This window comes from Calliopsis andreniformis, chromosome 8 (assembly GCF_051401765.1).
Source record: "Calliopsis andreniformis isolate RMS-2024a chromosome 8, iyCalAndr_principal, whole genome shotgun sequence".
Lineage (NCBI taxonomy): Eukaryota > Metazoa > Arthropoda > Insecta > Hymenoptera > Andrenidae > Calliopsis > Calliopsis andreniformis.
In genome coordinates this window covers 12,002,234-12,014,565 of record NC_135069.1, presented here as the reverse complement: position 1 = coordinate 12,014,565, position 12,332 = coordinate 12,002,234, and the positions used below count along the sequence as shown (strand labels likewise).

Here is a 12,332-nt window from a genome sequence, read left to right as displayed (position 1 = left end):
GTCTTTTTGTTTGTAGTCAGCCATTACTAAGGAATCATATTAGTCATGAAACACACCTCATTGGATACAGTTTATAGATGAACAGATAGAAGTGCAAAATTTCTTTGCTTCAAACGTAGTGTAAAGTGATTAAAAACATTCAGATTTAAAAATTTTTAAGTGATTAATATAAGTAGTAAATTGCAAATTATCTTATTTTGTAAATAATACACAAATAATAAACAATTATTTTACCTTGACTTTGAGTATCAATGTTTTCTGTAGATTCTGCAGATGCTGATGTAGGTGCGAGAGTTTCTTCATTGTTCTTCATAAGTGCCTGTATACATATATGAAAAATTATATAAAATTTGCTTCATTATATTTTAAAAATATTAGATTTTATATATTCATACATTTATTGATATCTAATTTCTTTGTTTGTATTTTAGGTAAACAAGATATGTACCTGTGCAATAATGGAAGCTACTTTTTCTTTATCCATAGTAGCATGGATACGTTTATTCTTTAAATGATGTGGAGTGTCCCTACGATGAAGTCTATTTGGTCTGTTTGAATCGCCACCTTCATAATCAGTACCTTCAATAGAAAATTCTACATGTCTTTGTGCCTCTTCAGTCTCAAATTCATCATCATCCTTATCATCATTCCTGTCCCTTAATTCAGATGAAATTTCAGTTTTCACATTCTAAAACAAATAAATTTAATGATAAATCAAATAAACAACTAATTACAGTGTTTGATCTTACATTGTACTGATTAAGAGTCAGATCTGGTTCGTTATTGGTCTGAAGATCAGTATTATCGGCTAATGTTCCAGGTACAATTTGTTTTTGTTCATCTTCCACAAAATCAGATTTTGCTGACTCCTGATCTGTGGTAATTGATGTCAAATTACTAGATTTTACAAATGTGTCAGGTTCTGCTTTATCTAAACCAAATGTTTGTGAAACATCCTGTAACCCAATATTATTTCCCAAATTAAAAAATACTGTAAATAAAGCATTGTATGTATTTAAAGAGAGTGTAGAGATAGAAAAATTTAGAATAATAATTACCTGCTCATCTGTTGATACTGATCGACTATCACTTTTTCCTTTACTAAATAATTTATGAGCTTTGGCTTTTAATTCTTTTGGATGAGGTGTATTTTGACGTACAAATGGTGTCTGAAATAAACACAAATTCTTGCATATGTCATCCAAGAAACATCAAATGTATGGTTAGGGAAAGAAAAAGACATTTTTGTTTAATTCTCAGTTGATGTAATTTTCACGCAATGAACCATAAGAGTGAGAACATTTCCAACACACAAAATATCTCAATGGTCTCCTGAAATAAAATCTAAAGAAGCTAGCCATGCATGACTTATTGCTCACCTCCTTATCAGTTTCAGGTGGTTCATCAGTGAATTTCACTGAGTGTGTTCGTGACGCTTCTTTTTCTTGCCAACCTTCATCATCACTACTACCAAGCTCGCGTACTTCACTACCTTGAACAGCATTTTTAATTCCCACAAGCATACCCAGTCTTCCTGAATCTAAATCAAAGGTTATGTTAAATATATGTATTTTAAAAAGAAATATAAAAAAAAGTAGATACACTAACCATCAGTCTCGATTTCTAATTGCGGCAAAAGGAAACAGGTTAATACTTCTTGTTCCGTTTTTTCATCGATATCTGTTTGAAAGGTAAGCATTGGCTGTGCTTGATTTTCACTTAACCATACTGCCTTTAAATTCAAATTTATCAAGGAGTACGGCAAGTATTGTAACCTATAAAATAAACATTATCACTAAAAGTTACTAGGAAAAAAGAAAATTTTGAAGTATACACAATTAAGATTAAGTACCTATTTCCAGATACGTCTAAAACGTGAAGAGCACTACATTGTCCAACTTCAACTGGAAGATATTGCAGTTTATTATCTCTTAGAGATAGTACACCTAATTTTTTTAAATTTCCTAGATAAAAACAATTAAGGATTAATGTAAATTTCCGTAAAATTTCATAATTGGATGACTGCAGTAATTTACCAATTTCAGTAGGAAGTGACTGCAAACTGTTTCTATCTACATTTAAATTATTTAAATTAAGAAGTTTCCCAATTGTAGTAGGCAACTCTAACAGAAAATTTTCTGTAAGAATCAATTCTTGCAAATTCTCACATCTGAAGAAAAATGAATGCGTTAAAGCTCATTTTTTTAAACACTAATACTCTTAAAAATAGGAAGAAAATCTCACCTGCCTATATTTGGATTTAAAGTAGAAAGTCTGTTTTGGTCAACTTTGAGAATAGTAAGCTTTTTAAGTTCCCCAAGACCATCAGGTAATTTTTCAATAACATTTTGTGATAAATGTAAATCTGTTAAGGATTCTAAGCCACCGATTTCTTCTGGTAGGTCTTCCAAACGATTTTCAGATACGTCTAAACAGGCTAATGTTTTCAGTTCTCCTATTTCAGGTGGTAAATGCTGTAACTGGTTATGATCTAGCCATAATTCTTGTAATGCTGGTAATTTTCCTATATGTGCTGGCTAAAAACAAAAAATATTAGACAAAGTAACATGCTATTATGTCTATTCTTTAAACTGAATTTTACCAGTTCTTCAATATCGTTGTCACCCAAATCCAATCGCTCCAATTTGTAAAGCTGTGAAAGTGATTCTGGTAAAGATTTTAGCAAATTCTCTCTTAATTCCAATGACTGCAATGCTTCTAGACTGCAGAAAGAAAACATTCAAAATAAATCTATCAGTATTAAAGTAAAACAAGTTAACAATACAATTACATAATTTTAATTTCAAACAAAATACAAATTTTTATTTTCACCTTCCAAAATCGGGTGGTAAATTTGTAAGAGACATATCATTAAGTCCTAGAACAGTTAAGTTTCTTAACTGTACGAAACCTGCTGGTAGCCTAAAAATACAAATAGAAAACTATTTAGCTTTCCTGGATACGAATATAATGTGCACTCTACGGAAACAGAAAATATTTTGTTAACCTTGGAATTGGGTTACTACTAAAATCTGCCACTTGAAGCGCTCGTAAATTCTTGATGTTTTCAGGAATGTCCGGTATGTCTGTAATGAGAAAATAACCAAATGATAATTACAAATCCTATTTAATTATAAATATAATACTGGACACAATTATAAATTCACATCGTTTTTATGTTTCTTATGGTTAAAATCATGTAATAAATAATTAAAATCATGTAAAAGTGTTTAGAAGAAAGTATTCTGAAATGCCTTTTACATAAATAACAAGCTAATTTAACTTTTAGCTTATATAATAAGGTCACATAGAGTTCAAATACTTACTTCCAAGAATTTAAATTCAGAAACTTGAAACAGATATATAAAAAAAACTTCGAAAATTTACGAGTTAAAAATTTGAATATTCAAAAACGTAAAGATTTGGAAGTTTAAGGGCTTGAAAATTTTAAAACTTAAATTCCATCGTATTAGGAAAATAATATTCTGATTTCTTGGGTAACCTCATCTTATGTTAATATGCTAAGGGACGCTAAGCGACTCAACACAGCGTCAACTTTCGGCAATTTTCACAGGGCCAATTTTAAAATGTCCATATTTTTTAAAAGTTTGTTCCTCAAGGGGAAGGATCAAACTATATTTTCCTTTTTTTTCAGATTTTTAAAATCGCGCACCATCTTAAAAACCTGCATTTGTTTGAAATAATTGCAAACAAAATAGTTAAAAAACAACTTTTTTTAATCGAAATAATTTTTTGTACAAACTTCAATGTTTTCTCTATAAGCTTCGTAAAGCTCATCTCCAATCGCTTACTGTTTCAATAGCTATAAGCTTTTAAAGAAAAGTTAGCACTTAACTTCAAACAACTGTAAAATCGACAATTTTCAAAATTTTGAAAAATACTATGGAGTACGTTTAAATATCGTTAAAGACTACAACATATTCAAATTTGAGCAATCTACAAAAACTTACTCCAAAACGTGCCCGATTTCGCGTGGAATGACCCAGTCGTAAGTACGTATAATATGGAGCAAATCTACAAACTTGATTATCTCGAAAACGAAGTCAAAAACAAAAAAAATTGTATTCTTCATATTTTTATTTTTTCATAAGAAATCACCTACTGCCCACTTGTACATGTTATTCGAAAACACTATGTGTGGTGTTAATTATGTAAATAATGTAAAGATCCGTTTAACATTTATTTTCTCTATTGTTTCTTCCTACGTAATATAACAAAAAAGTGACTGTGTAGTCACCATTTCGAGACTTGTTAGGTTCAAAAGACATTAAAATGATTTTCTAGATTATGACGATAATATTTTTTTATGTATGTATTACATCGCATTTATGTAACACATATTACATTCCCTTTATGATACTATAGAGGATGTTTCCAAAGATGTGGGGCATTTTTAGAGGATAGGTTCTACGTATGTAGACAATGAAAAAAGTTTATGTGCACATATGCCGCAAATGTTTAGTTCGCTATTTATAAGTTGTTTTATATTGTGTACAATGTGATATTTTCTTTAAACTACATGACTGTGTACGACTCATTGTGGGGTCGGAATATCTCTGGGTCTAATAGGACCTTAAAAAGGATAGACCACCGTGGAGGCAAGTAATTGGCAAGTGTCTTAGACAGTATTAAATGCGGTATAACAAAAAACTATGCGATTCTGGACGTATATGCATTTAAACTTTTTTAAACTACAATCTATTTTTCAAGAGTGTTCCTTGTTTTTGTTATTTTTTACGAATTCCAGACCAGTGTTTAACGTAATACAAAACAGAGTGTAACTAAAAAGGTAGGTGTTTCCAACTTCGTGTCTAAAACCTATCCTTCAAAAATATTCCACATGTTTAGAAACGCCCGTTACATATATCTTAAATATAATTAAGGGTTATAACTATGAATCAATTACGGTAAATATACTTCTATTCATTATATCAAATACAAATTTTGTTAATTAAACATTGGAATTGAAGAGTTTATTCAAAGAACTCGTCAAATATAAATTATAAATTATTGAAATAATGACAAGAACATCATCTATAAATAAAACTACTTTTTTTGTCAACATTATTTTTTTAGTAAATTATTATTTTTTAAGTGCATAGTTTTTCACTTTCCCTGAAAAACATCCTTTTTTGAGTTGTCTTACTTCTGAAATATATGAGCGATATTATAAATGTACTTTCATATCAATTGCATCCAGTGTTTAGTTTTATTGCTGATTATAGTTAAAACATGTTTATAATAGATAAAGCAAATTAAATAGTTTGTACATTTTGAGGGATCAATATTTCTATCAAATATCAAATCTGTGAAATATTGTGATTTGGCAGTGTTGAGCTGTGCACTGAATATCAATTCCAACTAGCGCTGTCACCGAGCATCGAACACTTTCGTTTAACAAATTGTACATATACTTGTACTTTACAATCTATAACTGCATGCATTACATATAATCTAATCGTCCTACATACCGTGCCTCTACTTATTGTACATGTATCTTTTACGGTTGGGAGAGGCAAGCAATTAAATATCTCTGTTGTACCAAAATATACATGTACAGCATTTCATTATAAACAAAATATATGTCGAACCTGCTGTTCGACAGCAAGTGTCAGAAATTTTAAGAGACGCTAAAATAAAACGAAAATGCAGTTAATGCTTTGTTTCAAAGTTATGAATTACTGAAAAAATGACTAAAATTCGCATGAAATGTGTCTAACGTGGGACTTGTTTTACTGCTGACATGTACTACAGTCCCGATTTTCTAGAGTTGGGCCCTGGTGGCCAGGTCCTCTAACTTACGATGTTGTCGCTCTCTAATTCGTAAATGGTGTTTCTCCCACGCAACGCACGCCCTACTCATTGGGCTTTAACCAATTATCTATGAATACTTAGTCGTAGGTCTTCACAGGTCGTGGCTTATTCCCTATCTTCGTCTGGCGTCTGTCGTCTGTCGCTCTTCCTTCTTAGTGGAGCCACCTAACGCTATTTCAATGGTGGCTGACAAAAGTGTCGAATTCTATTGGCGATTTGGGGAGGCGGACAACTCGATTTCATTTAACTCAAACTCAAAACAGATTAAGCAATTCCTTAAACTACCTCGTAACTTCTTGCAGGTCCGTATAATGTTAAATCGGTATCAGAATCCGTTAGATTGATAAACTATATGAGAGATCCGATTGACTACACAATCTGACAACGTAGCTTGAAGTGCGCATCTAGCGTTGGGTCCCTGCCGGGGCATGCGCGGTCGCTTGGCACGCCCAAGACTCAACTCTGGAAAATCGCACTGTAGTTAGGTCAGGCACAGCGAAGTCGGTAAAATAAGTCCCAAGTCAGACACGTCTCACACGAATTTTAGACATTTTCTAAACAATCAATAACTCTAAAATAAAGCCTTAAACACAATTCTGTCATTTTCGATATTTATCCTATTTTTACACCTAGAATCATCCTTTAAAATTTCTAACACTATTTGTCAAACACCCTGTATATGGAGTTTATTATTCTACCGTTAACAAGTTCTGTGTTATGAAACATTGAAATTAAATTATGTTTTTTATGACATGCTATCCAAGACACGATCTTTTTAGTGTGATTTTCAACACAGGCTTATTGACATAAAAAAAAGACGGTTTAAATCATAAAAAAATAAAGGCACAAAAACAAGATGAACATATAATTATGTCCAGTGCTGTACTCTTCCATTTTAAACTTATAAATTGTTCTATTTTTAATATTTACAAAATTTTGCTATATATTATGGGTGCATCTTTAATATATTTCTTGTGTTGACATATACTTGTAAATATTAACAAGTATTGATGATACAGACATCAGAAATGGAACAATTCATAGTAAATCTGAAAAAAATTCATTTAAAAAAATGTCCTTCCTGGGAGGTAAATATTGTCCTTATCTTTGCCTGTCGTTAACGTAGTACAGGAACTAGCATGATCACTTCCCGGATGAGTAATGGTAACCTCTACTGAAGAGGGAGAAATAGGCGTGTCAGGTTTTCCACCGTTAAAAAACGCTGTGTTATATCAATGAAACATTTTGTTATGTACTAGTACAAAATGACGGAAAGGGCCTAGCTGAATAAGGAGGTCAAAAGTGCTCCCAAACCAAATTTGATTTGGGATGAGCCATTCGATAGCTTATCAGAAAAAACTAGTTTGTGCCAATTTTCAATCCTCTATCTCAACCTGGGGGATAGTAATGGAGTAAATAGAAAATCAGGTTTTTTGGAAATTACTTTAATTCGACAAAAAATCAGAGATATTTCAGACATCAAGATACATATTGTATAATTTTTTGAGATTTCTAAATCGATAAATGAAGCCGTGAAAAATAAAAAACGAAAAAAAATGCCAAAGAACGCGGATTTCGCATTAAAGCAATCTCAGAGCTACAATCATATTTTTACAGTAAATACATATTGTTGTTATTAGTATCTCTGATTTTTTTCAGATTTTTCGGTTTGGTGCGCCATAGTAAAAAAAAATCAAAAACCGATATTTTCGTCGTTTCTGTCGCGTCAAAGTAACATATACGTCGAATTTTCGTACATTCTTTGAAAGATAAGTGTTTCGTTCAATGTTCAAAGTTTTACACTTAAGAAAATAACATAACAATTACAGAAAGTAAATAAACTCGTCCGATGAAAACTGCCGAGCTAGTTATGTTTCGAATGTACTATGTTTCTAACAGCGTCAATGGCGCAGCGACAAAGCGTCTACCTGCTAAATCGCTGCATACTTTTCAGGCACAGGTTCGCGCCTCATTTTTTATATTCATTATTATATCTTTTTTTAATTCCTAATCACCTAATAATGATCAACATTTACTTTTATATGTTTTTTGAAAACATTCAGAAAATAAGAAGGCCCATGTGTTACATAGAAATTTAATTGTTATAAAATTTAACAAATTAAGTTTATTTTAATTATTAGGAAAAGGTTCACGGTCTAACTATTGACTTTCTCTACTGTAAATTAGAGACTTCCTCTCACCCCATTTTACCCTCAAATGTCTAAAACTGTACTTCGATATATCGTCCTCGACTAAAATTCAAAGTCAATTTTCTCAAAAACGAAGCACGATGTCAAAAAATTTTATTCCGTATTTTCGGCATATTATTTTATGTATAATATGAAAGGTTCGATTATAGCCGCAAGGATGATTTTGTGTCAGTCTAACCAGAGCAAAATGTATCGTTTCAATATTATCCCAAAGTATATCGTTTTTATTGTTTGAAAATGACAAGAATGTAACAACGGTCCAATATGAATAAATTAATTGAGTCCAATACAATTGTTCTCAACTACGTCCTTAACGGACATAGATGCAACCAAGAGTACGACAATCCTATTTACAATAATGAATGAAGAAAAAGGAGATCTCTTTACGGAGTTCACTAATATTGATTATAACAATATATAAAAACTGAGAACTGAAGAAAATATTTTCAAAAACGCCCTTTAACCAATTAATATGTAATTTTAATAGGAACGTTCAACTTGTAATACAAGCCTACATGTACATTATATCTCTTCTATGACTGTATCATGATATGCTCGACTCTAAAAACACACAAAGAATGCTCTGATTTCTAAATCGAACATTTGGAAAACCTAACTTATACGATGCTTACTAATACATACTTTCTAATGCTTACTAATACTAATACAAAATACACGAAACACGATCACGTTGTTTAAAACTTACACTTTAAACTGTACTTTTAATTAAATTGTATCAATAAGTATTACATATTTATTTCACGTTCTTCTTTATACATATCAAAAGGTCTTATAAATATATACAAAAATGTATACATCATCTTTTGAGTCACACGTAGGTCACGCAACTGTATCACCTGAATTTTCTTGTAAACTATTTGTCATATGAGAAAGTGTTTCGATTGAAAGTTGTTCGGTATCAAAAGTATGTTCTTCTTTGGGACACTCTTTTACATACAAAACAACTTTCGTTTAAAATATTTATTTATGTAACAAATAGTTTACAAGAAAATTCAGGTGATATAGTTGCGTGATTCAGCCTGTATAATATATGTACATTGTTTCATAATCCATATGTATGTAACCTCTTAAAATACACCTTTAAAAAACAGAAATAAAAAAAATGTTCTAAGCAATTAGAATATTCAGTCTTTAGGAATTCACACATTTATAAATAATATGTTCTACATCTTTAATACAAATGTATTTTGTAGTTATAGAGTTGTAATTAATAATCACACTTATAAACGGCTCTACTATCCCACAATTAAGTAACCGATAAATAATACAGAACAGGTTTTCTCCTTTGAACACATCTACCGTTGTAAACATTATAAATAGCTTGGAACATTCACCCTCAGCCTTTTTAATTTACCTTTAAAGAAGACACTGCGATAGAGGGAACAGATGATTAATGAGTTGTAAGCATAGAATTCAAATGTTACGTACAATATACTAAAATATTTACATGTGAGCAGCTTATTTGCCAAATCGATTTCAATAAAAACTTAACAAAAAGTCCAGCATTAATGAAGTACGTATATTGATACTAAAATTTTAAAAAGTGGAGTTAATCACTTTGGCCTATGTACTTAATGAAGAAAAAATTAAAAGCAGATAAAAAAATATACAGGATGTTTCAGTAAAAATTTCCACCGTGATTATCTTTTAAATTGTAAAAGTAATAGAAACATTTTTTATATAAAAATTGTTTGATTTTAAAGGGGTCATCATATGGTCATGTCTACTTTTTTGTAGGTGGAGTCGCTGAAAACATGTGAAGGTCACTTCTCTTTTTCTAAATGACATCCCACATTTTTCTGTTTAGTATCTGATAATACCTCTCAAGACGAATACAAGTACCTATTAACACAAGATCATTCAAGGTCATCCAAGAGAGACTATGAATAACAAATAAGCTCTCTTTCTTTAGATGTAATGCTCGAAATCTCGTTCACTGGCATTACTAAAACGATCGGATGAAACAATTTCATCCGATTTTGATGAAACTTAGCACGTTTGTAGATTAGTAAAAAATGTTAAACACTTATTTGTTTTATCTGCTGACATCCATGTTAGAGGGGTGAAAACCACCCCCACAATTGAGGATCGAAAACACATTTAGCTTAATATCCCGAAAACTATTGTGTCTAGTGAAATGGTAAAAATAAGACGATTGCATAATTTTGAACGATGAATCCACTGATATAAACACTTATTGAAAATATCAATTTGTTTAAAAAATATACTAAAAAATGGCATATTTTTGTTGTTTTCCTCGACTAAATATTGATCAATTTTTTTACAAATTTGTATGTGAATATTATAAGCAAAACACAAAATACGGATAAAATACTTTTGAAGTTTTATACTATAAACAAAATAATAGCAATTTTAGATTACATTTTGTGCGAAATTGAGCCTTGAAACGAGTGGCTTTATAAAAAACGTCTCTCACTCGTTGCAAACAGTTCGATCGGTTCAGTGTCGGTAACATTTGCATAAATGAAAATTCAGCAAGTGAAGATGATTTATAAATCATTTCTCACGAACAATTATTTACCATATTCAAAAAATTAGAGTTTTGCCAGTGAACATCGTTTAATTGAATGAATTTACAAAAAAGTTCCCTTGGTTAATGTTAAAAATAGGTTTGATATATTTAATTGCTTCTGTGACAATATTAACAATGCCACCAACACTAATCAAAATTCTACAATTGCAATTTTTGGAAAATCAACTTTTTTGTAATCTAAATATTTTATCACTAGTTCAATCTCCTTCGATTTATGTCAAAAATTTTGACAATGACTACAAGAATCTAGTAAGAAGAAAATTATAATCAAAATTTGTAACTAAGCTTATTTAGAAACAGGATCAATTTATTCTAATATTGATGATTATATTCATCTAAAAAATAAATTATTCAAAAGTATATCAAAATTTCAATTGAAATCGTTGAAAAAATTAAACTTCATAAATACAAGAATGATACCAAGGGGGTATGCAGAGTTCAAATGACCATTGCGTTCCTCTTATGTAAACGCTCCAGATTTTGATCTCTGAGACTATCTTAAAGGGAAGGTTTATGCTAACAAATCAGAAACTTTAACGACACTAAAAGAACGACATATGGCACGAAATGATATGGCTCGTCTTTGTAAAGAAAATAACAGGAGCCACATAACAGATTTAATCTTTTAAAATTAATGGAAAAAACTACAACAGTAAATCTTTCGTTCTGCAGTAATTAGACACATTGTTAATGATAATTAATGGTGTTGTAAATAAAATAAATCAGAAAGTAACTTTCGCACCACACTATACACGCTGTACCAACCACTGAAATACAGTAATGTTACGGACGAGAGCCGCGACCAGACCCGAGCGCGGCACTCGTCCGTGACTGGTAGTCGATTCGGCTTCCTTTGCTTTCGGTTGCCGAGATAATTGGTACATGACCGGAGAAGCAAAAAACTCGTTCGTAACATTACTGTAGTATAAGTCAAGCTACAAACGTCTGGGATTCAAAATACAGTAATGTTGCGGACGAGAGCCGTTTCGTCTACACGGACGAGAGCCGCGGTCTATTCCCATTACCTTGTTTGATATGTGCCGCCGAGAAACCAATTCTTGGAACCATCGCGTTCGAGGTCGACGCCCGAGAACAAGGAGGTCATAAAAAACAAGGATAGCATTAGGGATTTAAATAGGAAAAATTGAAGTTTCTTATTCGCAAACGGATTTTCGCGCAAGTAACACCAGTCGATTCCTTGTGCTCTCCCGATTACAATGATGTCAAACACGACATGATTCCGATTATTTTTAACAAAGATACATTAAACTTGGTTTGTAAAAAGAAAGGTCACGCTCATCGCGTTATATACAGTATGTCCCACGAAATCCTGGACAGTTGATTATTTGGTAACCTATTAAAGATACGAAAAAAGTTTTTATATGAAATTGAATGGCAAGAGGGGGCTGATTTATTGGCCGTAACAATTTTTTTGTATTATTATTGTTTACAGAGATATGAAAGTTAAGTTTGGTTTTTTAAATGGGATTATATATTTTTTGTTTGATCAATAGATAATGCATTTCAAGACGAATTCAGCAAACATTAATGTATACACCTTTTTTCAAATAGTTTTTAAGATATTACGCGTAAAAGTTTACTAATTTTCGGTACAAGAAAATCTGCGAGACCAGGAAGCACAGTACGAGGTCTCGACTCTCGACCACACTTACAATGCTACGGGTTAACCCGTGCCTCTTGAAACCGATACG

At 31.4% G+C, this 12,332-nt stretch overlaps 2 protein-coding genes across 11 annotated transcripts in view; one reads left to right on the top strand and one right to left on the bottom strand.

Moving 5' to 3' along the window:
• Nucleotides 1-1,291, top strand: part of LOC143182546 (uncharacterized) — a 50,383-nt gene extending 49,092 nt beyond the window's left edge. The window contains exon 2 of the mRNA XM_076383593.1: nt 432-1,291. Coding sequence (XP_076239708.1) covers nt 432-435 — 4 coding nt within the window. The 3' untranslated portion in view covers nt 436-1,291. The remainder of the gene's footprint in view (nt 1-431) is intronic.
• Nucleotides 1-12,332, bottom strand: part of Scrib (scribble planar cell polarity protein) — a 163,809-nt gene that overhangs the window by 108,031 nt on the left and 43,446 nt on the right. For all 10 annotated transcript variants that reach the window (XR_013002471.1, XR_013002469.1, XR_013002470.1 and 7 more), the window contains exons 3-14: nt 3,008-3,086; nt 2,833-2,922; nt 2,603-2,723; nt 2,245-2,537; nt 2,037-2,170; nt 1,853-1,964; nt 1,609-1,775; nt 1,380-1,540; nt 1,059-1,169; nt 750-956; nt 449-688; nt 235-319 (exon numbers count right to left, since the gene is read on the bottom strand). Coding sequence is in view for 7 of the 10 variants with exons in the window: in XM_076383588.1 (XP_076239703.1) it covers nt 235-319; nt 449-688; nt 750-956; nt 1,059-1,169; nt 1,380-1,540; nt 1,609-1,775; nt 1,853-1,964; nt 2,037-2,170; nt 2,245-2,537; nt 2,603-2,723; nt 2,833-2,922; nt 3,008-3,086 (1,800 nt within the window). In the remaining 3 variants the exon portion in view is untranslated. The remainder of the gene's footprint in view (nt 1-234; nt 320-448; nt 689-749; nt 957-1,058; nt 1,170-1,379; nt 1,541-1,608; nt 1,776-1,852; nt 1,965-2,036; nt 2,171-2,244; nt 2,538-2,602; nt 2,724-2,832; nt 2,923-3,007; nt 3,087-12,332) is intronic.